Here is a 27,726-nt window from a genome sequence, read left to right on the forward strand (position 1 = left end):
TAGAACATTCTAAATATACACAGTAGAACATTCTAAATATGCACAGTAGAACATTTTAAATATGCACAGTAGAACATTCTAAATATACACAGTAGAACATTCTAAATATACACAGTAGAACATTCTAAATATACACAGTAGAACATTCTCAACATTACATGGACGTGGTATAGTATTGTAATGAGCCTGTAAGGCCACCGACAGGCGCATGTAGTTTGTTGACTAGCGTAAACAGTCTAGGACACTGATTTCCCATAAAACAATCAAGTTGTAATTTATTTGGATGAACACAGACAGTGCACACCAGCACTGACCCGCTGCACAAACGCCTCACCAAAAACTACCCCCAGTATCCTCACATACAGGAACTAATTTGCATAACATTGTGTGATAGGCTGAGAGACTTTCGAATGTGTAAAACATTACAGTATAAACTAAATATCTTAATGTTTAACCATGTGATCTATATTTCAATATTTACATCAAATATCTGTCCTCTCTTTCCTTCTCTCCCCCGTTTCTATGTCCCTCCATCTCTCTATTCATCCCCTTTAAAGAGAGAAGAATCCTCTCTTTCCCCCCCTCTCCCCCGTTTCTATGTCCCTCCATCTCTCTATTCATCCCCTTTAAAGAGAGAAGAATCCTCTCTTTCCCCCCCTCCCCCATTTCTCTTTCCCCCCTCTCCCCCGTTTCTATGTCCCTCCATCTCTCTATTCATCCCCTTTAAAGAGAGAAGAGAAGAATCCTCCTTTCCCTCTCTCTCCTCTGACTCTCATGGACCGGGTTCTCTGCAGCCCCTTCCTCTTGCTCTCTTTCTCTCCTTCCTTTTCTCTCTCTTTCTCCTCTGCCTGCTGTTGCACCTGCTGACTTATCAGCAGGCGCATGTCCTCCTGAAAGAAAGAGAGAGGGGGGAGAGCGAGGGGAGAGGAGAGAGAGAGAAGGGAGAGAGAGCGGAGTGGAGAGAGCGAGAGGGGGAGGGAAGAGTGAGGGGGAGAGGCCGAGAGGGGGGAAGAGAGCGAGATTGTAGGAGAGAGCGAGAGGGAGGGGGGAGAGAGAGGTAGGGAGAGAGAGAGGGAGGGGGAGAAGGAGGGGAGAGAGCGAGAGAAGGGGTTGAAAGTGGGGAAGAGAGGTCGATAAAATAAAATAGTAAATTGAAATGTTTTCTTCTTTGTACTGTAACTGTCAGTCTGAGAAAACAAGCCCACCGTCACCCCCCAGACCCACCTGCCATGTCACCCCCCAGACCCACCTGCCATGTCACCCCACAGACCCACCTGCCATGTCACCCCCAGACCCACCTGCCATGTCACCCCCAGACCCACCTGCCATGTCACCCCCAGACCCACCTGCCATGTCACCCCCAGACCCACCTGCCATGTCACCCCCAGATCCACCTGCCATGTCACCCCCAGACCCACCTGCCATGTCACCCCCAGACCCACCTGCCATGTCACCCCCAGACCCACCTGCCATGTCACCCCCAGACCCACCTGTGCCATGTCACCCCCAGACCCACCTGCCATGTCACCCCCAGACCCACCTGCCATGTCACCCCCAGACCCACCTGCCATGTCACCCCCAGACCCACCTGCCATGTCACCCCCAGACCCACCTGCCACCGTCACCCCCAGACCCACCTGCCATGTCACCCCCAGACCCACCTGCCATGTCACCCCCAGACCCACCTGCCATGTCACCCCCAGACCCACCTGCCATGTCACCCCCAGACCCACCTGCCATGTCACCCCCAGACCCACCTGCCATGTCACCCCCAGACCCACCTGCCATGTCACCCCCAGACCCACCTGCCATGTCACCCCCAGACCCACCTGCCATGTCACCCCCAGACCCACCTGTGCCATGTCACCTCCCCAGACCCACCTGCCATGTCACCCCCAGACCCACCTGCCATGTCACCCCCAGACCCACCTGCCATGTCACCCCCAGACCCACCTGCCATGTCACCCCCAGACCCACCTGCCATGTCACCCCCCAGACCCACCTGCCATGTCACCCCCAGACCCACCTGCCATAAACACCCCCCCAGACCCACCTACCATGTCGCCCCCCAGACCCACCTACCTCGAGAGGCCCCCAGACCCACCATCAGCCATGTCACCCCCAGACCCCCTGCCACCAAGTCACCCCCAGACCCACCTGCCATGTCGCCCCCAGACCCACCTGCCATGTCACCCCCAGACCCACCTGCCATGTCACCCCCAGACCCACCTGTGCCATGTCACCCCCCAGACCCACCTGCCATGTCACCCCCCAGACCCACCTGCCATGTCACCCCCAGACCTACCTGCCATGTCACCCCCAGACCCACCTGCCATGTCACCCCCAGACCCACCTGCCATGTCACCCCCAGACCCACCTGCCATGTCACCCCCAGACCTACCTGCCATGCGTCGACCTCCTGCGACAGCACCACCTTATGTTGAATGGTGTTCAGCAGCTGCTGGGTCAGACTGTCTCTCTCCGCTCGCACCGTACACACCTCACTCTCCAGGGAGCTACACACACACAGAGAGAGAGAGAGCTTCAAAACCAAATGTTTACCTGGCCCACCACTCCACCCTGGACTTGAACAGCCTTTATGACCAGGTCCACCTCTACAAGGCAGCAGTGCCCACCTTCGCCCGGACTCTAAAGGACATCGCTCTCAAACGCAGCCCCTACACTTCACACAGGAGAAACAGATCAATAAACACCCCGCCCAGACCAGCGAGACACTCTCCCAGACCTGCGGGACCCCCCCCCCCTGGACCTACACATAGAGGACCCACGCCGAGAGGACTCACATCCAGACCACAACACCATCAGCCACATGCACACCCCCACCCCAAACAATCAACAATCCCCCAAGTCAGCCATGCCCACACCCCATTTATGCCCCCTCAGATCAGACCTATGCCCCTCCTGCCCACCCCATGCACCCCTCCCCAGCAAAGAGGGCCCCAACAAGGAAGTCACACATATGCCCAGGTAGTGAGAGGGAAAACAGGCCCAACCCCCACTCTTAAACAAGCCCAAGCCAATGGAATGTACCAGATACTCAGCAGGCTCTGCTCAAACTTAGTGGTCTGAGGCCAAACCACACAACCAACAACATTGGAACATATGGAACACAAAGCCTTCACTATCTCATAATGGAATTTCCAATGCCTGAGGTCATCTGCTACTTTGGCCTAAAGAGCAGGAACCTGACATTGGCATCCTACAAGAAACCTGGTATAGAGGAGACAGACCCACTGGTTTCCCCTAGGTTACAGAGAGCTGGTAGTCCCATCCACCACACTACCAGGTGGGTGGTATAGAGGAGACAGACCCACTGGTTTCCTAGGTTACAGAGAGCTGGTAGTCCCATCCACCACACTACCAGGTGGGTGGTAATAGAGAGCTGGTAGTCCCATCCATCACACTACCAGGTGGGTGGTAAATAGGAGACAGACCCACTGGTTTCCCCCTAGGTTAGGTCCCATCCACCACACTACAGGTGGGTGGTATAGAGGAGACAGACCCACTGTTCTGGTTACAGAGAGCTGGTAGTCCCATCCACCACACTACCAGGTGGGTGGTATAGAGGAGACAGACTGGTTTCTATATGGTTACACTGGTTTTTACCACACTACCAGGTTACAGACAGCTGGTGTTCCCATCCACCACACTACCAGGTGGGTGGTACAGAGGAGACAGACCCACTGGTTGTCCTCTAGGTTACAGAGAGCAGGTAGTCCCATCCACCACACTACCAGGTGTGAAACAGGGAAGGGTCTCAGGGGTTTATATGATAATTTGGTATAGAACAGACATAACTCACTCTATTAAATTAATCAAAACAGGAACAGTTTACATTTGGCTCGAAATTCCAAAGGAAATGATCACAACAGATAAACATGTCCTCCTGTGTGCTACCTCTATCCCCCCACTAGAATCCCTGTACAACAGATAAACATGTCCTCCTGTGTGCTACCTCTATCCCCCCACTAGAATCCCTGTACAACAGATAAACATGTCCTCCTGTGTGCTACTATCCCCCCCACTATAGAATCCCTGTACAACAGAGACAAATGTCCTCCTGTGTGCTACCTATATCCCCCCACTAGAATCCCTGTCTATATATCCCCCCCCTAGAACTGTACAACAGAGACAAATGTCCTCCTGTGTGCTACCTACTATCTATGATTACCTGTACAACAGAGACAAATGTCCTCCTGTGTGCTATATCCCACCACAGAATCCCTGTACAACAGAGACTCCAGTATGTGTGCTACCTTATCCCACCACTAGAATCCCTGTACAACAGAGACAAATGTCCTCCTGTGTGCTACCTATATCCCCAAACTAGAATCCCTGTACAACAGAGACAAATGTCCTCCTGTGTGCTACCTATATCCCCCCACTAGATGATTACAGTAACCAAGACAGCTTCTCCATCCTGGAGGGGAGATCAACCAGCTCTTCAAAGCACTGTCTGGAGCCACTACCGGTTCCTCATAGTCTCTAGTCTCTGGACTTACAGTAGGACATACAGTATGTGTCCTATATGATTACAGTACATGTTCTATATGATTACAGTGTGTTCTATATGATTACAGTAGGACTACAGTATGTGTTCTATACAGTAGGATTACAGTATGTGTTCTATATGATTACAGTATGTGTAGGATTACAGTAGGACTATGTGTTTATATGATTACAGTAGGACTACAGTATGTGTTCTATATGATTACAGCAGGCCTACAGTACATGTTCTATATGATTACAGTAGGACTACAGTATGTGTTTATATGATTACAGTAGGACTACAGTATGTGTTTATATGATTACAGTAGGACTACAGTATGTGTTCTATATGATTACAGTAGGACTACACTATGTGTTCTATATGATTACAGTATGTGTTCTATATGATTACAGTAGGCCTACATTATGTGTTCTATATGATTACAGTAGGACTACAGTATGTGTTCTATATGATTACAGTAGGTATGTGTTTATATGTTTACAGTAGGACTACAGTATGTGTTCTATATGATTACAGTAGGACTACAGTATGTGTTTCTATGATTACAGTAGGACTACAGTACATGTTAAATATGATTACAGTAGGACTACATTACATGTTCTATATGATTACAGTAGGACTACAGTATGTGTTCTATATGATTACAGTAGAACTACAGTATGTGTTCTATATGATTACAGTAGGACTACAGTATGTGTTCTATATGTTCTATATGATTACAGCAGGCCTACAGTACATGTTCTATATGATTACATAAATGGGATATATTACAGTAGGACTACAGTACATGTTTATATGATTACAGTAGGACTACAGTATGTGTTTATATGATTACTATAGTAGGACTACAGTATGTGTTCTATATGATTACAGTATGATTACAGTATGTTCTATATGATTACAGTAGGCCTAGGTTCTATATGACAGTATGTGTTCTATATGATTTACAATATGTGTTATATATGATTACAGTAGGACTACAGTATGTGTTTATATGATTACAGTATGTGTTCTATATGATTACAGTATGTGTTCTATATGATTACAGAAGGCCTACTGTATGTGTTTTACATGATTACAGTAGGACTACAGTATGTGTTTTATATGATTACAGTAGGACTACAGTATGTGTTCTATATGATTACATGTGTTTTATATGATTAAAGTAGGCCAACAGTATGTGTTTTACATGATTACAGTAGGACTACAGTATGTGTTTTACATGATTACAGTAGGACTACAGTATGTGTTTTAAATGATTACAGTAGGACTACAGTATGTGTTCTATATGATTGTTTATATGATTACAGTAGGACTATAGTATGTGTTCTATATGATTACAGCAGGGCAACAGTATGTGTTCTAAATGATTACAGTAGGGCTACGGTATGTGTTCTAAATGATTACAGTAGGACTACAGTATGTGTTCTAAATTATTACAGTAGGACTACGGTATGTGTTCTAAATGATTACAGTAGGACTACGGTATGTGTTCTAAATTATTACAGTATGACTACGGTATGTGTTCTAAATGATTACAGTAGGAATACAGTATGTGTTCTATATGATTACAGTAGGATGACAGTATGTGTTCTAAATGATTACAGTAGGACTACAGTATGTGTTTATATGATTACAGTAGGACAACAGTATGTGTTCTAAATGATTACAGTAGGATTGATTACAGTAGAACTACAGTATGTGTTCTAAATGATTACAGTAGGCCTACAGTATGTGTTCTATATGATTACAGTAGGACTACAGTATGTGTTCTAAAGGATTACAGTAGGAAATACAATAGGACTACAGTATGTGTTTTATATGATTACAGTAGGCCTACTGTATGTGTTCTATATGATTACAGTAGGAAATTACAATAGGACTACAGTATGTGTTTTATATGATTACATTAGGCCTATTGTATTTTATTTGATTTTATTTACCCATTATTTAACCAGGTAGGCCAGTTGAGAACAAGTTCTCATTTTACAGCTGATGACAGTAGGACCAAGATAAAGATTACAGTAGACTACAACACAAACAACAACACAGTGTGAGTGTGTGAGTGTGTGTGTGTGAGTGCGTGTAAGTGTGTGTGAGAGTGTGTGTAAGTGTGTGTAAGTGTGTGTGAGTGCATACGGTGTACCTGTAGCTGGGTTTTCCTTGACAGCTCCTGAATGGCTGTAGCTCCTCCCTCAGAGAATCAAGCTCCGCCTCTCTGGAGCATAGCTGAGGAGAACAAGAGAGAGAGGTTAGAGAGAGGTTAGAGAGGGGTTAGTGTGATTAGAGAGAGGTTAGAGTAGAGGTTAGAGAAAGGTAAGTGTGTTAGAGAGAGGTTATGAGAGAGGTTCAGTGTGTTAGAGAGAGGTTAGTGTGTTAGAGAGAGGTTAGAGAGAGGTTAGTGTGTTAGAGAGAGGTTAGTGTGTTAGAGAGAGGTTAGAGAGAGGACTAGTGTGTTAGAGAGAGGATAGAGAGAGGTTAAATGTTAGAGAGAGGTTGTGTGTTAGAGAGAGGTTAGAGAGAGGTTAGAGAGAGGTAATTGTGTTAGAGAGAGGTTAGAGAGAGGTTAGTGTGTAAGAGAGAGGATAGAGAGAGGTTTGTGTGTTAGAGAGAGGTTAGAGAGAGGTTAGTGTGTTAGAGAGAGGTTAGTGTGTTAGAGAGAGGTTAGAGAGAGGTTAGTGTGTTAGAGAGAGTTTAGTGTGTTAGAGAGAGGTTAGAGAGAGGCTAGTGTGTTAGAGAGAGGATAGAGAGAGATTAGTGTGTTAGAGAGAGTTTAGTGTGTTAGAGAGAGGTTAGAGAGAGGTTAGAGAGAGGTAAGTGTGTTAGAGAGAGGTTAGAGAGAGGTTAGTGTGTAGTGCCTTAGAGAGGAGTGATAGAGAGAGGTTTGTGTGTTAGAGAGAGGTTACCTGTGTGTTAGAGCTCCTGAAGGTTAGAGAAGAGGTTAGTGTGTTAGAGAGAGGTTAGAGAGGTTAGAGAGGTTAGTGTGTTAGAGAGAGATTAGAGAGAGGTTAGAGAGAGGTTAGTGTGTTAGAGAGAGGTTAGAGAGAGATTAGTGTGTTAGATAGGTTAGAGAGAGGTTAATGTGTTAGAGAGAGGTTAGAGAGAGATTAGTGTGTTAGAGAGAGGTTAGAGAGAGGTTAGAGAGAGGTTAATGTGTTAGAGAGAGGTTAGAGAGAGGTTAGTGTGTTAGAGAGAGGTTAGAGAGAGATTGGTGTGTTAGAGAGAGGTTAGAGAGAGGTTAGTGTGTTGGAGAGCGGTTAGAGAGAGGTTAGAGAGAGGTTAGAGAGAGGTTAGTGTGTTTGAGAGAGAGGTGTTGGAGTGTGTTTTTAAGTTTGATTTATTAGGATCCTCATTAATCGTTAGAGTGCCAAGGTTAGAGAGATTAGTGTGTTAGACAGGTTAGTCTTACTGGGCTCCAACATTCAACTAAAAGTACATTACAGACAAAAGACTACAATGTTACATACAGTACCAGTCAAAAGTTTGAACACACCGACTCATTCAAGTGTTTTTACTATGTTCTACATTGTAGAATAATAGCGAAGACATCAAAACTATGAAATAACACATGGAATCATGTAAAAAGTGTGAAACAAATAAAAACATTATTTATATTTGAGATTCTTCAAAGTAGCCACCCTTTGCCATGATGACAGCATTACACTTAAATAAGCAAAGATAAACGACAGTCCATCAAGGCACACTTAACCAGCATGGATACCACAGCATTCTGCAGCGATATGCCGTCCCATCTGGTTTGTGCTTAGTGGGACTATCATTTGTTTTTCAACAGGACAGTGACCCAACACACCTCCAGGCTGCGTAAGGGCTATTTGACCAAGGGGAGTGATGGAGTGCTGCATCAGATGACCTGGCCTCGGGTGATTACCCGACCTCAAACAAATTGAGATGGTTTGGGATGAGTTGGACCGCAGAGTGAAGGAAAAGCAGCCAACAAGTGCTCAGTATATGTGGGAACTCCTTCAAACTGTTGGAAAAGCATTCCAGGTGAAGCAGGTTAAGAGAATGCCAAGAGTGTGCAAAGCTGTCATCAAGGCAAAGGGTGGAAGAATCTGAAAGGGTTGAAGAATCTGAAATATAAAATATATTTATACTTTTTTTTGGTTACTACATGATTCCATATGTGTTATTTCATAGTTTTGATGTCTTCACTATTATTCTACAATGTAGAACATAGAAAAACCTTGAATGAGTGACTGGTACTGTACATTTAGAAACATGAACATATAGATACATATACATATATCTCTATCAGTTTCACATGTCATACACACAACAAGTAGGTCACACGGGGGCATTGTGCCGTGAGGTGTTGTTAAAAAAATTTTTTTAAGTTTGCTGTTTACTTAAGATGAAAGGGAGTTTCTTGCATTTGTGGCTTTGTATAAGACTGTACGTTTCCTTTAATTTGTTCTGGACCTGGGGACTGTGAAATGACCCTGGTGACATGTCTGGTGGACAAAGTGACAAACCATTTCCAACACATGTAACGGTTCAAAGCTGTGTCATGACAAAGTTGATTAAACAGACATTTCCATCACATTAACGGTTCTAATTCAAACAAAAAGTGATGCTCTCCCCAATCTTTTTCCTCCCCATCTCTTTAGCCAAGAGAGACTGGCCCCACTCTTTATTACAGACAGACCTCTCCCCATCTCTTTATTACGGCCAGACCTCTCCCCATATCTTTATTACGGCCAGACCTCTCCCCATCTCTTTATTAGGGACAGACCTCTCCCCATCTCTTTACTACAGCCAGACCTCTCCCCATCTGTTTACTACAGACAGACCTCTCCCCATCTCTTTACTACAACAAGACCTCTCCCCATCTCTTTACTACAGACAGACCTCTCCCCATCTCTTTATTACAGACAGACCTCTCCCCATCTCTTTACTACAACAAGACCTCTCCCCTACAGACAAGACCTCTCCCCATCTCTTTATTACAGCCAGACCTCTCCCCATCTCTTTATTACAGACAGACCTCTCCCCATCTCTTTATTACAGCCAGACCTCTCCCCATCTCTTTATTACAGCAGACCTCTCCCCATCTCTTTATTAGGGACAGACCTCTCCCCATCTCTTTATTACAGGACAGACCTCTCCCCATCTCTTTATTACAGCTAGACCTCTCCCCATCTCTTTATACAGACCTTTATTACAGACAGACCTCTCCCCATCTCTTTACTACAGACAGACCTCTCCCCATCTCTTTATTAGGGACAGACCTCTCCCCATCTCTTTATTACAGACAGACCTCTCCCCATCTCTTTATTACAGACAGACCTCTCCCCATCTCTTTATTACTTTATTAGGGACAGACCTCTCCCCATCTCTTTATTAGCTAGGACAGACCTCTCCCCATCTCTTTATTACAGACAGACCTCTCCCCATCTCTTTATTACAGACAGACCTCTCCCCATCTCTTTATTACAGCTAGACCTCTCCCCATCTCTTTACTACAGACAGACCTCTCCCCATCTCTTTATTACAGCTAGACCTCTCCCCATCTCTTTACTACAGACAGACCTCCCCATCCCCATCTCTTTATTACAGCTAGACCTCTCCCCATCTCTTTATTACAGACAGACCTCTCCCCATCTCTTTATTACGGCCAGACCTCTCCCCATCTCTTTATTACAGACAGACCTCTCCCCATCTCTTTATTAGGGACAGACCTCTCCCCATCTCTTTATTACAGGCAGACCTCTCCCCATCTCTCTATTACAGACAGACCTCTCCCCATCTCTTTATTACAGACAGACCTCTCCCCATCTCTTTATTACAGACAGACCTCTCCCCATCTCTTTATTAGGGACAGACCTCTCCCCATCTCTTTATTACAGCCAGACCTCTCCCCATCTCTTTATTACAGCTATACCTCTCCCTATCTCTTTACTACAGACAGACCTCTCCCCATCTCTTTATTACAGAGAGACCTCTCCCCATCTCTTTATAACAGACAGACCTCTCCCCATCTCTTTATTACAGACAGACCTCTCCCCATCTCCTCTAGACCTCTCCCCATCTCTTTATTACAGACAGACCTCTCCCCATCTCTTTATACCTCTCCCCATCTCTTTATTACAGACAGATAACAGACAGACCTCTCCCCATCTCTTTATTACAGACAGACCTCTCCCCATCTCTTTATTACAGACAGACCTCTCCCCATCTCTTTATTACAGACAGACCTCTCCCCATCCCCATCTCTTTATAACAGACAGACCTCTCCCCATCTCTTTATTACAGCCAGACCTCTCCCCATCTCTTTATTACAGACAGACCTCTCCCCATCTCTTTATTACAGACAGACCTCTCCCCATCTCTTTATTACAGACAGACCATCTCTTTATTCCCATCTCTTTACTACAGACAGACCTCTCCCCATCTCTTTATTACAGCCAGACCTCTCCCCATCTCTTTATTACGGCCAGACCTCTCCCCATCTCTTTACTACAGACAGACCTCTCCCCATCTCTTTATTACAGCCATACCTCTCCCCATCTCTTTATTACGGCCAGACCTCTCCCCATCTCTTTACTACAGACAGACCTCTCCCCATCTCTTTATTACAGACAGACCTCTCCCCATCTCTTTATTACGGCCAGACCTCTCCCCATCTCTTTACCCAGATCTCTTTATTACGGCCAGACCTCTCCCCATCTCTTTACTACAGACAGACCTCTCCCCATCTCTTTATTACAGCTATACCTCTCCCCATCTCTTTATTACGGCCAGACCTCTCCCCATCTCTTTATTACAGCTTTATTAGACCTCTCCCCATCTTTTTATTATAGCTATACCTCTCCCCATCTCTTTACTACAGACAGACCTCTCCCCATCTCTTTATTACAGCTAGACCTCTCCCCATCTCTTTATTGCAGCTAGACCTCTCCCCATCTCTTTATTACGGCCAGACCTCTCCCCATCTCTTTACTACAGACAGACCTCTCCCCATCTCTTTATTACAGACAGACCTCTCCCCATCTCTTTATTAGGGACAGACCTCTCCCCATCTCTTTATTACAGCTACACCTCTCCCCATCTCTTTATTACAGCCAGACCTCTCCCCATCTCTTTATTACAGCTAGAGCTCTCCCCATCTCTTTATTACAGACAGACCTCTCCCCATCTCTTTATTAGGGACAGACCTCTCCCCATCTCTTTATTACGGCCACACCTCTCCCCATCTCTTTATTACAGCTAGACCTCTCCCCATCTCTTTATTACAGCAGACCTCTCCCCATCTCTTTATTAGGGACAGTCCTCTCCCCATCTCTTTATTAGACAGACCTCTCCCCATCTCTTTATTACAGCTAGACCTCTCCCCATCTCTTTATTACAGCCAGACCTCTCCCCATCTCTTTATTACAGACAGACCTCTCCCCATCTCTTTATTAGGGACAGACCTCTCCCCATCTCTTTATTACAGCCAGACCTCTCCCCATCTCTTTATTATGGACAGACCTCTCCCCATCTCTTTATTACAGACAGACCTCTCCCCATCTCTTTATTACAGCTAGACCTCTCCCCATCTCTTTATTACAGCTAGACCTCTCCCCATCTCTTTATTAGGGACAGACCTCTCCCCATCTCTTTATTACAGCCAGACCTCTCCCCATCTCTACCACCATTGAATCTATATGTTTTGACCATGACAGTTTACAACCTAAGGTAACAAGTGATTGCCTGCCGTCCTGAACCTGAAGCTGCCTGACTCTGATTTGGATTATGACTCATTGCCTGCATTGACTTACCTTTTGCCACTTGAACTATAATAAACTCTGAGACTCGAACTATATCTGCCTCCGGTGTCTGCATCTGGGTCTTAATCTGAGCAGTGATGACAATGCTTTTAGGATTAGATGTTCAGGAACAGTTTATTACTGGCCACCTTATTCCAAAACAGACTGCAACTCTTTGTTAACTTCTTGATGCACCCATCCCGTTACCGGGATCATTTTCGTCAACATCCGTTGAATTGCAGAGCGCCAAATTCAAATTAAATTCCTAAAAATATTTCATTTTCATGAAATCACAAGTGCAATATAGCAAAACACAGCTTAGCTTGTTGTTATTCCACCTGGCGTGTCAGATTTCAAAAAAGCTTTTCGGTGAAAGCATACCAAGCGTTTATGTAAGGACATCTCTTTCAGTAGACAAAACATTACAAACAGCTAGCAGCCAAGTAGATTGGTCACGAAAGTCAGAAAAGCAATAAAATGAATCGCTTACCTTTGATGATCTTCAGATGTTTGCACTCACGAGACTCCCAATTACACAATAAATGTTCCTTTTGTTCCATAAAGATTATTTTTATATCCAAGATGCCTCCATTTGGTTGGCGCATTATGATCAGTAATCCACAGGCTCGAGCGATCACGACGGGGCAGATGAAAATTCCAAATAGTATCCGTAAAGTTCGTAGAAACATGTCAAACGTTTTTATAATCAATCCTCAGGTTGCTTTTACAATATATAATCAATATTTCAACCAGGACTGTAGCTTCTTCAATAGGAGAGAGAGAGAAAATATCTGCTCCAAGCTGTTGCACATGCAAAACAGCCACACAATGACGCAATGTGATCTTTCTCATTTTTCAAAATAAAAGCCTGAAACTATGTCTAAAGACTGTTCACACGGGGAATGGGGAAGCCATAGGAAAAGGAATCTGGTTGTTATCCCTTTAAATGGAGCAAAGGCAGGCAATGGAACAGAGAGCTTTCAGTTAAAACAGCACTTCCGGGTTGGATTTAGCCTGCAATATTAGTTCTGTTATACTCACAGACAATATTTTGACAGTTTTGGAAACTTTAGAGTGTTTTCTATCCTAATCTGACAATTATATACATATTCTAGATTCTGGGCCTGAGAAATAGGCAGTTTTTCATCCAAACATCAAAATACTGCCCCCTACACTCAACAGGTTAATGGTTTCAGGGACTTCATTAGCTGTGGTTGCTGATGCGTACATGGTTGAATCATCAGCATACATGGACCCACATGCTTTTTTTAATGCCAGTGGCAGATCATTGGTAAAAATAGAAAATAGTAGAGGGCCTAGAGAGCTGCCCTGTGGTACACCACACTTTCCATGTTTGACATTAGAGAAGCTTCCATTAATCCCCTAAGGTCGATGTCCTCGGAAATCTAATTACTATAATTTAAAAAATCCCCATTAAAATCTTTCAATTTAAGATAGACACAGTATCTGTTCTTTTTCATTGGATGTGACTCAATCCACCATATCCGCCTTTGTCACACTTCCGCATCTGTGGTGAAAGAGCTAAAGCGATGTCTGTCAGACCATGAGACATCCGTGGTGAAAGGTGTCAGAGCTAGAGCGATGTCTGTCAGACCATGAGACATCTGTGGTGAAAGTTGTCAAAGCTAGAGCGATGTCTATCAGACCATGAGACATCTGTGGTGAAAGGTGACAGCTGGAGCGGTGTTTGTCAGACCATGAGACATCCCGAAAATCGGTCTTCTCACAAAATTGTTTTTAGCTTCTGAACGGTTTGTCCTACAAACTATTAAAATATTAACTACTGTGGAAAGGTGAGACTCTCACAAACACGTACATATAGGTTGTTTTGCTCTAGGATGCCCACAGGCCTGAATGTCCCCAGGTACCAGTTGAAAGAACTAATGGAAGTACAGTATATATTGAGAATTTAACAAAACATTAGGGGTTAAATACATCTAAAAAAATATATGTTTTCTGATCTTTCTTATATCGCTCTGATAAAGGACAAACAGAATAAACTTCCTATCCCTGATAGGTCCTTTTTAAAACAATTTCCAATACCTTAGTATATATCCACATAGCAAGAGGTAGCTTTTGGGAGTCTCAACCCGTTGGAATGTTGTCAAGGAGGGCGGTGTGAAGGCATGAACCGAAAGAGGGGGAAGTGGTACTCGCTATACAAGCAGAGTGATGTCCTTTACATGTGTGTGTGTATTAACTCACCTTTTCTCTCAGTGTGTCTATCTCCTGATCTTTGTCTTGTAGGATGGTAGAGTGGGCCAACAGTGTCTCTGTAGCCTGGACATCAAGACACACTGTCATAGCAACAACGCACACTGTCATAGCAACAACACACACTGTCATAGCAACAACGCAGACTGTCGTAATAACAACACACACTGTCATAACAACAACACACACTGTCATAACAACAACACACACTGTCATAACAACCACACACACTGTCATAGCAACAACGCACACTGTCATAGCAACAACACACACTGTCATAGCAACAACACACACTGTCATAACAACAACACACACTGTCATAACAACAACACACACTGTCATAACAACAACAAACACTGTCATAGCAACAACGCACTGTCATAGCAACAACGCAGACTGTCGTAATAACAACACACACTGTCATAACAACAACACACACTGTCATAGCAACAACACACACTGTCATAACAACAACACACACTGTCATAGCAACAACACACACTGTCATAACAACAACACACACTATCATAACAACAAGACACACTGTCATAGCAACAACACACACTGTAATAACAACAACAACAATACACACTGTCATAACAACAATACACATTGTCATAACAACAAGACACACTGTCATAACAACAACAACACACACTGTCATAGCAACAAAGCACACTGTCATAGCAACAACACATACTGTCATAACAACAACACACACTGTCATAGCAACAACAACACACACTGTCAGAGCAACAACAACAATACACACTACATTGTTTTCGTGCCGTTGTGAGCTAACCCCTCTATAGTGCAAGTCACTATACAGCCAACACTATTTTTTAAGGCCTTAACTTAGACGTTCACAAAGATCACATTCATGATGAACGCTGTGCGTTGGGCTCAGCCATAAATAACCTTTAAAAGTCTGTTTCAGTGAACTGTGATATAGCACTGCATTACTCCACTGCTTTCCAGTCTTTAAAAACGGTACAGAAAACAGGCTGTTGGTATTTTAGTGTGTGTGCCATATGAGGGTGGCGGCACCTTAATTGGGGAGGACAGGCTTGTGGAATTGGCTGGAGCCGAATCAGTTGAATGGTGTCAAATATATGATTTCCATGTTTTTGATGCCATTCCATTTGCTCCGTTCCAAACATTATTACGAGCCGTCCTTCCCTCAGTAGCCTCCACTGGTGTGTGAGTACCTGAGTCTGCTGTATCTCACTGAGCAGGGACAGAGGGTGTGTGAGTACCTGAGTCTGCTGTATCTCACTGAGCAGGGACAGAGGGTGTGTGTGAGTACCTGAGTCTGCTGTATCTCACTGACTAGGGACAGAGGGTGTGTGAGTACCTGAGTCTGGTGTATCTCACTGAGCAGGGACAGAGGGTGTGAGTACCTGAGTCTGCTGTATCTCACTGAGCAGGGACAGAGGGTGTGTGAGTACCTGAGTCTGGTGTATCTCACTGAGCAGGGACAGAGGGTGTGAGTACCTGAGTCTGCTGTATCTCACTGAGCAGGGACAGAGGGTGTGTGAGTACCTGAGTCTGCTGTATCTCACTGAGCAGGGACAGAGGGTGTGTGAGTACCTGAGTCTGCTGTATCGCACTGAGCAGGGACAGAGGGTGTGAGTACCTGAGTCTGCTGTATCTCACTGAGCAGGGACAGAGGGTGTGTGAGTACCTGAGTCTGCTGTATCTCACTGAGCAGGGACAGAGGGTGTGTGAGTACCTGAGTCTGCTGTATCTCACTGAGCAGGGACAGAGGGTGTGTGAGTACCTGAGTCTGCTGTATCTCACTGAGCAGGGACAGAGGGTGTGTGTGAGTACCTGAGTCTGCTGTATCTCACTGAGCAGGGACAGAGGGTGTGTGTGAGTACCTGAGTCTGCTGTATCTCACTGAGCAGGGACAGAGGGTGTGTGAGTACCTGAGTCTGCTGTGTCTCACTGAGCAGGGACAGAGGGTGTGTGAGTACCTGAGTCTGCTGTATCTCACTGAGCAGGGACAGAGGGTGTGTGTGAGTACCTGAGTCTGCTGTATCTCACTGAGCAGGGACAGAGGGTGTGTGAGTACCTGAGTCTGCTGTATCTCACTGAGCAGGGACAGAGGGTGTGTGAGTACCTGAGTCTGCTGTATCTCACTGAGCAGGGACAGAGGGTGTGTGAGTACCTGAGTCTGCTGTATCTCACTGAGCAGGGACAGAGGGTGTGTGTGAGTACCTGAGTCTGCTGTATCTCACTGAGCAGGGACAGAGAGTGTGTGTGAGTACCTGAGTCTGCTGTATCTCACTGAGCAGGGACAGAGAGTGTGTGTGAGTACCTGAGTCTGCTGTATCTCACTGAGCAGTGACAGAGGGTGTGTGAGTACCTGAGTCTGCTGTATCTCACTGAGCAGGGACAGAGGGTGTGTGAGTACCTGAGTCTGCTGTATCTCACTGAGCAGGGACAGAGGGTGTGAGTACCTGAGTCTGCTGTATCTCACTGAGCAGGGACAGAGGGTGTGTGTAAGTGTGTGTGTCGTCCAGACTGGTGTCCTCTTCCAGCCTCTGGACTCTCCGCTCTAGAGAACGACTCAGTGTCCGCAACTCAAACACCACACTCTGTTCCTGCTCCAACTACACACACACACGCACGCACGCACGCACGCACGCACGCACACACACACACACACACACACACACACACACACACACACACACACACACACACACACACACACACACACACACACACACACACACACACAGTCACCCCCCACCCTACTCCCTGACTATTCCCCAATGTCACCCCCTCACCCTACTTCCTGGTCCCTCCCACCCCCCCACCCTTAGCAGGGTTATGTCCCCCCCACCCTCCACTCCCCTGTCTCTATCCCCAATGTCCCTCCCACCCCCCCCCATCCTACTCCCTGTCTCTATCCCCAATGTCCCTCCCACCCCCCCCATCCTACTCCCTGACTATATCCCCAATGTCCCTCCCACCCCCCCACCCTACTCCCTGACTATATTCCCAATGTCCCTCCCCCACCCCCCCATCCTACTCCCTGTCTCTATACCAATGTCCCTCCCATGTCCCTCCCCCCCCATCCTACTCCCTGTCTCTATACCAATGTCCCTCCCAATCCCCCACCCTACTCCCATTCTCTGTCCCCAATGTCTTTCCCACTCCCCCCACCCTACTCCATGTCTCTATCCCCAATGTCCCTCCCACCCCCCCCCACCCTACTCCATGTCTCTATCCCCAATGTCACCCCCTCACCCTACTTCCTGTCTCTATCCCCAATGTCCCTCCCACCCCCCATCCTACTCCCTGTCTCTATCCCAATGTCCCTCCCAATCCCCCACCCTACTCCCATTCTCTGTCCCCAATGTCTCTCCCACTCCCCCCCCCACCCTACTCCCTGTCTCTATCCCCAATGCCCCCCCACCCTACTCCGTGTCTCTATCCCCAATGTCACCCCCCTCCCACCCGACTCCCTGTCTCTATCCCCAATGTCCCTCACACCCCCCACCCTACTCCCTGTCTCTATCCCCAATGTCCCTCACACCCCCACCCTACTCCCTGTCTCTATCCCCAATGTCCCTCCACCTACATCCAAATTAAGCAATCAACCCAGTCCCTCCAAGACCCACCCCCTGTGTTCTCACCTGGGCTTCTCTCTCTCAGATTGGTCTGTAGATCTGTCAGTCTGTCTCTTTGCCTCTCCCTCTCTCCTCTCAGCCTATCACAGTCCTCCTGCCATAGCCTCAACTGTTCCTCCATATTACCCAGCCTCTCCTTCAACACCCTGTTCTGAAGAGGAGAGGGAGAGAGGGATGAGAGGAGAGGAGAGTGTGGAGGTGTGTGTGTGTGTGTGTGTGTGTGTGTGTGTGTGTGTGTGTGTGTGTGTGTGTGTGTGTGCGTGCGTGCGTGCGTGCGTGCGTGCGTGCGCGCGTACGTGCGTGCGTGTGTACCTCTGCTTGTGTGTTGTCTAGTTGTGTAGAACTAATGGTTTTGCTGAGGGAGGAGTCTTCGATCTCTTCTCGGAGTGAACGGAGTTCCACACGCAATGAGTGTTCTACTGACACCGCCTGGGGGAGTGGAACAGGATAGGGAGGGGGAGGACAGGGAGGGAGGAGGAGGAGCGGAGGGGGAGGGAGGGAGGAGAGGAGGGAGGGGGGAGGACAGGGAGGGAGAGAGGGAGGAGAGGCGAGAACGAGTTGTATTGTGTTGTCTGTCTGACGTGTGATTAATGTAGGTGTGGTTGATTCAGCTGGCTGGTCTACATTCCATTCCACAGACCGTGGTCGAGTTCCTGTCTGACTGCATTGAAGAAGTTGCATTGCATCAACCAATTGTGTGCCACGCCACAGCATGAAGCTTTTGAAGACAACTCCCAATGTCCTTGTGACCTGGACGAACGTCGACTATTCCACTGGATCTGGTGTGGCCACCCTGGTTAAACACCTTTCCAGGAGTCTACAATGTAGACAGCCTGGAACTCATCTATGTGTGTGTTTGTCTGTACCTCTGCCAACTCTTCCACCAGGCGGTGGTTGTGATTGGCCAGCTCAGTCAGCTGTGTGTTCTCCTCCCGCTTCTGGCCCTGCCCCCGGCTGTGATGTTGGTCCAGCTCGGCCAGTAAGGAGGAGAGTTCGGAGGTTAGCTCCGCCTCTCTCTGTTGTGACGACAGCTCACATACCTCCAATCTCCTCCGAAGAACATGCTTCTCCTGCTGCAGGACCTGACACACACACACAACCACACACACACACACACACATGCACACACATACACACACAACCACACACACACACGCACACACACACACACATAGACACACATACACACACAACCACAAAAAACACTACATCTATACATCGTTGCTCCTAAAACACTGGTTCTCTCTTAGCTGTCTGTCTCTCTGTGTCAGTTGTCTCTCCTCTACCTGTCTGTGTCAGTTGTCTCTCCTCTACCTGTCTGTGTCAGTTATTTCTCCTCTACCTGTCTGTGTCAGTTATCTACTCTCTGTCAGTTATCTCTCCTCTACCTGTCTGTGTCAGTTATCTACTCTCTGTCAGTTATCTCTCCTCTACCTGTCTGTGTCAGTTGTCTCTCCTCTACCTGTCTGTGTCAGTTATCTGCTCTCTGTCAGTTATTTCTCCTCTACCTGTCTGTGTCAGTTATCTGCTCTCTGTCAGTTATCTCTCCTCTACCTGTCTGTGTCAGTTATCTACTCTCTGTCAGTTATCTCTCCTCTACCTGTCTGTGTCAGTTATCTGCTCTCTGTCAGTTATCACTCCTTTACCTGTCTGTCAGTTATCTGTCTCTCTGTGTCAGTTATCTCTCCTCTACCTGTCTGTGTCAGTTATCTCTCCTCTACCTGTCTGTGTCAGTTATCTACTCTCTGTCAGTTATCTCTCCTCTACCTGTCTGTGTCAGTTATCTCTCCTCTACCTGTCTGTGTCAGTTATCTACTCTCTGTCAGTTATCTCTCCTCTACCTGTCTGTGTCAGTTATCTGCTCTCTGTCACTTATCTCTCCTCTACCTGTCTGTGTCAGTTATCTGTCTCTCTGTGTCAGTTATCTCTCCTCTACCTGTCTGTGTCAGTTATCTCTCCTCTACCTGTCTGTGTCAGTTATCTCTCCTCTACCTGTCTGTGTCAGTTATCTACTCTGTGTCAGTTATCTCTCCTCTACCTGTCTGTGTCAGTTATCTCTCCTCTACCTGTCTGTGTCAGTTATCTCTCCTCTACCTGTCTGTGTCAGTTATCTGCTCTCTGTCAGTTATCTCCCCTCTACCTGTCTGTGTCAGTTATCTCTCCTCTACCTGTCTGTGTCAGTTATCTCTCCTCTACCTGTCTGTGTCAGTTATCTCTCCTCTACCTGTCTGTGTCAGTTATCTCTCCTCTACCTGTCTGTGTCAGTTATCTCTCCTCTACCTGTCTGTGTCAGTTGTCTCTCCACTACCTTTCTGTCTGTCTCTGTCAGTTGGTCTCACTTCTACCTGTCTGTGTCTCTGTCAGTTGTCTCTCCTCTACCTGTCTGTCTCTCTGCCAGTTGTCTCACCTCTACATGTCTGTCTCTCTGTCAGTTGTCTCGCCTCTACCTGTCTGTCAGTCTCTCTGTCAGTTGTCTCACCTCTACATGTCTGTCTCTCTGTGTCAGTGCCTCGGCCAGCTCTTCATTCCTCTCCAACAGAGCCTGGCCCAACTCAGCAGCCAGGATCAGATCTGTCTCTAGACCCGCCTCCAGCTCTGCCTTTAACCCCGCCTTCCCCATGGAGCCACTCCCACCCTGGCAACAGGAGGAGGAAGAGGAGGAGGGATAAGCGAGAGAGAGAGAATGGGAGGAGGTGGAGGAGAGGGGAAAGAAGGAGTCTTCCAAGCTGGGGGAGGGAAGGCTGTCCTTTCTGGAGAACATCGGAGGAGCCACAGGGGTTGGAGGTTACACCACCTTGTTAGTGTCAGGGGTCAGAGAGCCCTACCCCTCATCTCTCAGTCCGTTACGCCTTAAACAACTTGACCGGGACTGGTCTGGGTCTGGTTCTGATCTGGACTGGTCTGATCTGGTCTGGGTTAGGGTGGAGAGGTGAAGGCCCCCCTGGATTGGTTGGCTCTCTGAAACTAAAACAAAGAGAAACAGTCCCTGATTGGCTGAATGGTGATGATGTGAAAGCTGATTGGCTGAATGGTGATGACGTGAAAGCTGATTGGCTGAATGGTGATGAAGTGAAAGCTGATTGGCTAAATGGTGATGACGTAAAAGCTGATTGGTTAAATGGTGATGATGTGAAAGCTGATTGGCTGAATGGTGATGATGTGAAAGCTGATTGGATGAATGGTGATGATATGAATTGTAAGACGGTATTACATTTACTTAATACAATACTAGCCCTATACTACCACTATACTACAATATTACCACAATACAACCGCTATACTACCACGAAAATACCACTATACTACAATATTTACACTATACTGCTGCAATACTAACAGCATACTACAATATGATCACAATACTACTCCCTGCTACCACTATACTATGTTACTGCCACTATTCTACTACATTGCCACCACTATACTACAATACTACTGCTAATAAACCACAATACTAACACTATTCTACTACAATATTACCACTATCCTAAAATAGTACCGCCATAATACTGTGATACTACCACTATACCACAATACTACCCCTATACTACAACACTACCACTATACTACAATACTACCACGATACTACAACACTACCAATAAACTACAACACTACCACTATGCTACTATGCGGACACTATACTACAAGACTGCCACTATACTACAGCACTACCACTATACCACTACGCTAACACTATACTACAGCACTACCACTATACTACAGCACTGCCAATATACTGCAAAACTATCGCTATACTACTATGCTGACACTATACTACTACGCTAACACTATACTACAACACTGCCACTATACTACAACACTACCACTATACTACAACACGATTGCTATACTACAGCACTAGCACTATACTACTATGCTGACACTATACTACAACACTACTACTATACTACAACACTACTGCTATACTACAACACTACCACTATACTACAGCACTAGCACTATACTACTACGCAGACACTATGCTACAGCACTGCCACTATACTACAACACTACCACTATACTACGACACTGCCACTATACTACAGCACTGCCACTATACTACAGCACTGCAACTATACTACAACGCTACCACTATACTACAACACATCGCTATGGTACTGTGCTGACACTATACTATTATACTACTACCACTATACTACAACACCGCCGCAATACTGCTGCAATACTACCACTATACTACACTGCCACAACACTACCACTATACTACAACACTGCCACTATACTACAGCACTACCACTATACTACAACACTACCACTATACTACAATACTACAACACTACCCCTATGCTACAGCACTACCACTATACTACAGCACTGCCACTATACCACAGCACTGCCACTATACTACAACACTGCCACTATACTACAACGCTACCGCTATACTACAACATTACCCCTACACTACAACACTACCACTATACTACAATACTACAACACTGCCACTATACTACAATACTACAACACTACCACTATAATATGGCACTACCAATATACTACAGCACCACCGCTATACTACAACACTACCACTATACTACAATACCGCAACACTACCACTATACTACAGCACTGCCACTATACTACAGCACTACCACTATACCACAACACTACCACTATACTACACCGCTACCACTATACTACACTACTACGACACTACCACAATACTACAACACTGTCACTATACTACACTACTACAACAGTGCCACTATACTACAGCACTACCACTATACCACAACACTACCACTATCCTACAACACTGCCACTATACTACAGCACTACCACTATACTACAGCACTACCACTATACCACACTACTACAACACTGCCACTATACTACAACACTACCACTATACTACAATACTACAACACTACCACTATCCTACAACACTGACACTATACTACAGCACTACCACTATACTACAGCACTACCACTATACCACACTACTACAACACTGCCACTATACTACAACACTACCACTATACTACAATACTACAGCACTACCACTATCCTACAACACTATACTAGCACGCAACACTACCACTATACTACAGCACTACCACTATGCTACAACGCTGCCACTATACTACAGCACAACTACCACTACCACTACTACAACGCTACCACTATACTACAGCACTACCACTATACTACAATGCTACCACTATACTACAGCACTACCATTATACTACCACAACGCTACCACTATACTACAGCACTGCCACTATACTACAGCACTGCCACTATACTACAGCACTGCAACTATACTACAACGCTACCACTATACTACAACACATCGCTATGGTACTGTGCTGACACTATACTATTATACTACTACCACTATACTACAACACCGCCGCAATACTGCTGCAATACTACCACTATACTACACTGCCACAACACTACCACTATACTACAACACTGCCACTATACTACAGCACTACCACTATACTACAACACTACCACTATACTACAATACTACAACACTACCCCTATGCTACAGCACTACCACTATACTACAGCACTGCCACTATACCACAGCACTGCCACTATTCTACAACACTGCCACTATACTACAACGCTACCGCTATACTACAACATTACCCCTACACTACAACACTACCACTATACTACAATACTACAACACTGCCACTATACTACAATACTACAACACTACCACTATAATATGTCACTACCAATATACTACAGCACTGCCGCTATACTACAGCACTACCACTATACCACAACACTACCACTATACTACAACACTACCACTATACTACACTACTACGACACTACCACAATACTACAACACTGTCACTATACTACACTACTACAACACTGCCACTATACTACAGCACTACCACTATACCACAACACTACCACTATCCTACAACACTACCACTATACTACAGCACTACCACTATACTACAGCACTACCACTATACCACACTACTACAACACTGCCACTATACTACAACACTACCACTATACTACAATACTACAACACTACCACTATCCTACAACACTACCACTATACTACAGCACTACCACTATACTACAGCACTACCACTATACTACAGCACTACCACTATACCACACTACTACAACACTGCCACTATACTACACCTCTACCACTATACTACAATACTACAACACTACCACTATACTACAGCACGGCCACTATACTACAACGCTGCCACTATACTACAGCACTACCACTATACTACAACGCTACCACTATACTACAGCACAACCACTATACTACAGCACTACCACTATACTACAACGCTACCACTATACTACAGCACTACCACTATACTACAGCACTACCACTATACTACAATACTACAATGCTACCACTATACTACAGCACTACCATTATACTACAACGCTACCACTATACTACAGCACTGCCACTATACTACAGCACTGCCACTATACTACGACAACACATTGCTATGGTACTGTGCTGACACTATACTATTATACTACTACCACTATACTACAACACTGCTGCAGCACTACCACTATACTACGATGCTGACAGTATACTATTATACTACTACCACTATACTGCTGCAATACTACAACGCTGCCACTATACTACAGCACTAGCACTATACTACTACACAGACACTATACTACAGCACTACCACTATACTACGACACAAACACTATACCACAGCACTGCCACTATACTACAACACTGCCACTATACTACAACGCTACCGCTATACTACAACATTACCCCTACACTACAACACTACCACTATACTACAATACTACAACACTGCCACTATACTACAATACTACAACACTACCACTATAATATGTCACTACCAATATACTACAGCACTGCCGCTATACTACAGCACCACCGCTATACTACACCACTACCACTATACTACAATACCGCAACACTACCACTATACTACAGCACTGCCACTATACTACAGCACTACCACTATACCACAACACTACCACTATACTACAACACTACCACTATACTACACTACTACGACACTACCACAATACTACAACACTGTCACTATACTACACTACTACAACACTGCCACTATACTACAGCACTACCACTATACCACAACACTACCACTATCCTACAACACTGCCACTATACTACAGCACTACCACTATACTACAGCACTACCACTATACCACACTACTACAACACTGCCACTATACTACACCTCTACCACTATACTACAATACTACAACACTACCACTATCCTACAACACTGACACTATACTACAGCACTACCACTATACTACAGCACTACCACTATACCACACTACTACAACACTGCCACTATACTACAACACTACCACTATACTACAATACTACAACACTACCACTATCCTACAACACTACCACTATACTACAGCACGGCCACTATACTACAACGCTGCCACTATACTACAGCACTACCACTATACTACAACGCTACCACTATACTACCACTATACTACAGCACTACCACTATACTACAACGCTACCACTATACTACAGCACTACCACTATACTACAACGCTACCACTATACTACAGCACTACCACTATACTACAACGCTACCACTATACTACAGCACTGCCACTATACTACAGCACTGCCACTATACTACAGCACTGCAACTATACTACAACGCTACCACTATACTACAACACATCGCTATGGTACTGTGCTGACACTATACTATTATACTACTACCACTATACTACAACACCGCCGCAATACTGCTGCAATACTACCACTATACTACACTGCCACAACACTACCACTATACTACAACACTGCCACTATACTACAGCACTACCACTATACTACAACACTACCACTATACTACAATACTACAACACTACCCCTATGCTACAGCACTACCACTATACTACAGCACTGCCACTATACCACAGCACTGCCACTATTCTACAACACTGCCACTATACTACAACGCTACCGCTATACTACAACATTACCCCTACACTACAACACTACCACTATACTACAATACTACAACACTGCCACTATACTACAATACTACAACACTACCACTATAATATGTCACTACCAATATACTACAGCACTGCCGCTATACTACAGCACTACCACTATACCACAACACTACCACTATACTACAACACTACCACTATACTACACTACTACGACACTACCACAATACTACAACACTGTCACTATACTACACTACTACAACACTGCCACTATACTACAGCACTACCACTATACTACAGCACTACCACTATACCACACTACTACAACACTGCCACTATACTACAACACTACCACTATACTACAATACTACAACACTACCACTATCCTACAACACTGACACTATACTACAGCACTACCACTATACTACAGCACTACCACTATACTACAATACTACAGCACTACCACTATACTACATCACTACCACTATACCACACTACTACAACACTGCCACTATACTACAACACTACCACTATACTACAATACTACAACACTACCACTATACTACAGCACGGCCACTATACTACAACGCTGCCACTATACTACAGCACTACCACTATACTACAGCACTACCACTATACTACAGCACTACCACTATACTACAGCACTACCACTATACTACAACGCTACCACTATACTACAGCACTACCACTATACTACAGCACTACCACTATACTACAATACTACAATGCTACCACTATACTACAGCACTACCATTATACTACAACGCTACCACTATACTACAGCACTGCCACTATACTACAGCACTGCCACTATACTACGACAACACATTGCTATGGTACTGTGCTGACACTATACTATTATACTACTACCACTATACTACAACACTGCTGCAGCACTACCACTATACTACGATGCTGACAGTATACTATTATACTACTACCACTATACTGCTGCAATACTACAACGCTGCCACTATACTACAGCACTAGCACTATACTACTACACAGACACTATACTACAGCACTACCACTATACTACGACACAAACACTATACTACAGCAGCACTACCGCTATACTACAGCACTACCACTGTACTACAACACTACCACTATACTACTACGCTAATACTATACTACTACGCTGCCACTATACTACAACACTACCACTATACTACAGCACAAGCACTATACTACAGCACCACCACTATACTACAGCACTACCACTATACCACTATGCTAACACTATACTACAGCACTACCACTATATTACAACACTACCTCTATACTGCTATGCTGACACTATACTGCAATACCACGACACCACCACTATACTACAGCATTACCACTATACTACAGCACTACCACTATATTACAACACTGCCACTATACTACAGCGCTACCACTTTACTACAACACTACCACTATACTACAATACTACAACACTACCCCTATACTACAGCACTGCTACTATACTACAGCACTGCCACTATAACACAGCACCGCCGCTATACTACAACACTACCACTATACTACAATACTACAGCA

At 45.3% G+C, this 27,726-nt stretch overlaps 1 protein-coding gene across 1 annotated transcript in view; it reads right to left on the reverse strand.

Moving 5' to 3' along the window:
• Window positions 1-674: 674 nt before the first annotated feature.
• Window positions 675-27,726, reverse strand: part of LOC135528662 (BICD family-like cargo adapter 2) — a 30,143-nt gene continuing 3,091 nt past the window's right edge. The window contains exons 2-10 of the mRNA XM_064957775.1: window positions 20,656-21,140; window positions 19,043-19,258; window positions 18,489-18,605; window positions 18,183-18,327; window positions 16,998-17,152; window positions 14,527-14,601; window positions 6,678-6,760; window positions 2,402-2,516; window positions 675-890 (exon numbers count right to left, since the gene is read on the reverse strand). Of these exons, the coding sequence (XP_064813847.1) occupies window positions 711-890; window positions 2,402-2,516; window positions 6,678-6,760; window positions 14,527-14,601; window positions 16,998-17,152; window positions 18,183-18,327; window positions 18,489-18,605; window positions 19,043-19,258; window positions 20,656-20,937 (1,368 nt within the window). The 5' untranslated portion in view covers window positions 20,938-21,140 and the 3' untranslated portion in view covers window positions 675-710. The remainder of the gene's footprint in view (window positions 891-2,401; window positions 2,517-6,677; window positions 6,761-14,526; window positions 14,602-16,997; window positions 17,153-18,182; window positions 18,328-18,488; window positions 18,606-19,042; window positions 19,259-20,655; window positions 21,141-27,726) is intronic.

Source organism: Oncorhynchus masou, unplaced genomic scaffold, assembly GCF_036934945.1.
Source record: "Oncorhynchus masou masou isolate Uvic2021 unplaced genomic scaffold, UVic_Omas_1.1 unplaced_scaffold_1006, whole genome shotgun sequence".
Classification (NCBI taxonomy): Eukaryota; Metazoa; Chordata; class Actinopteri; order Salmoniformes; family Salmonidae; genus Oncorhynchus; species Oncorhynchus masou.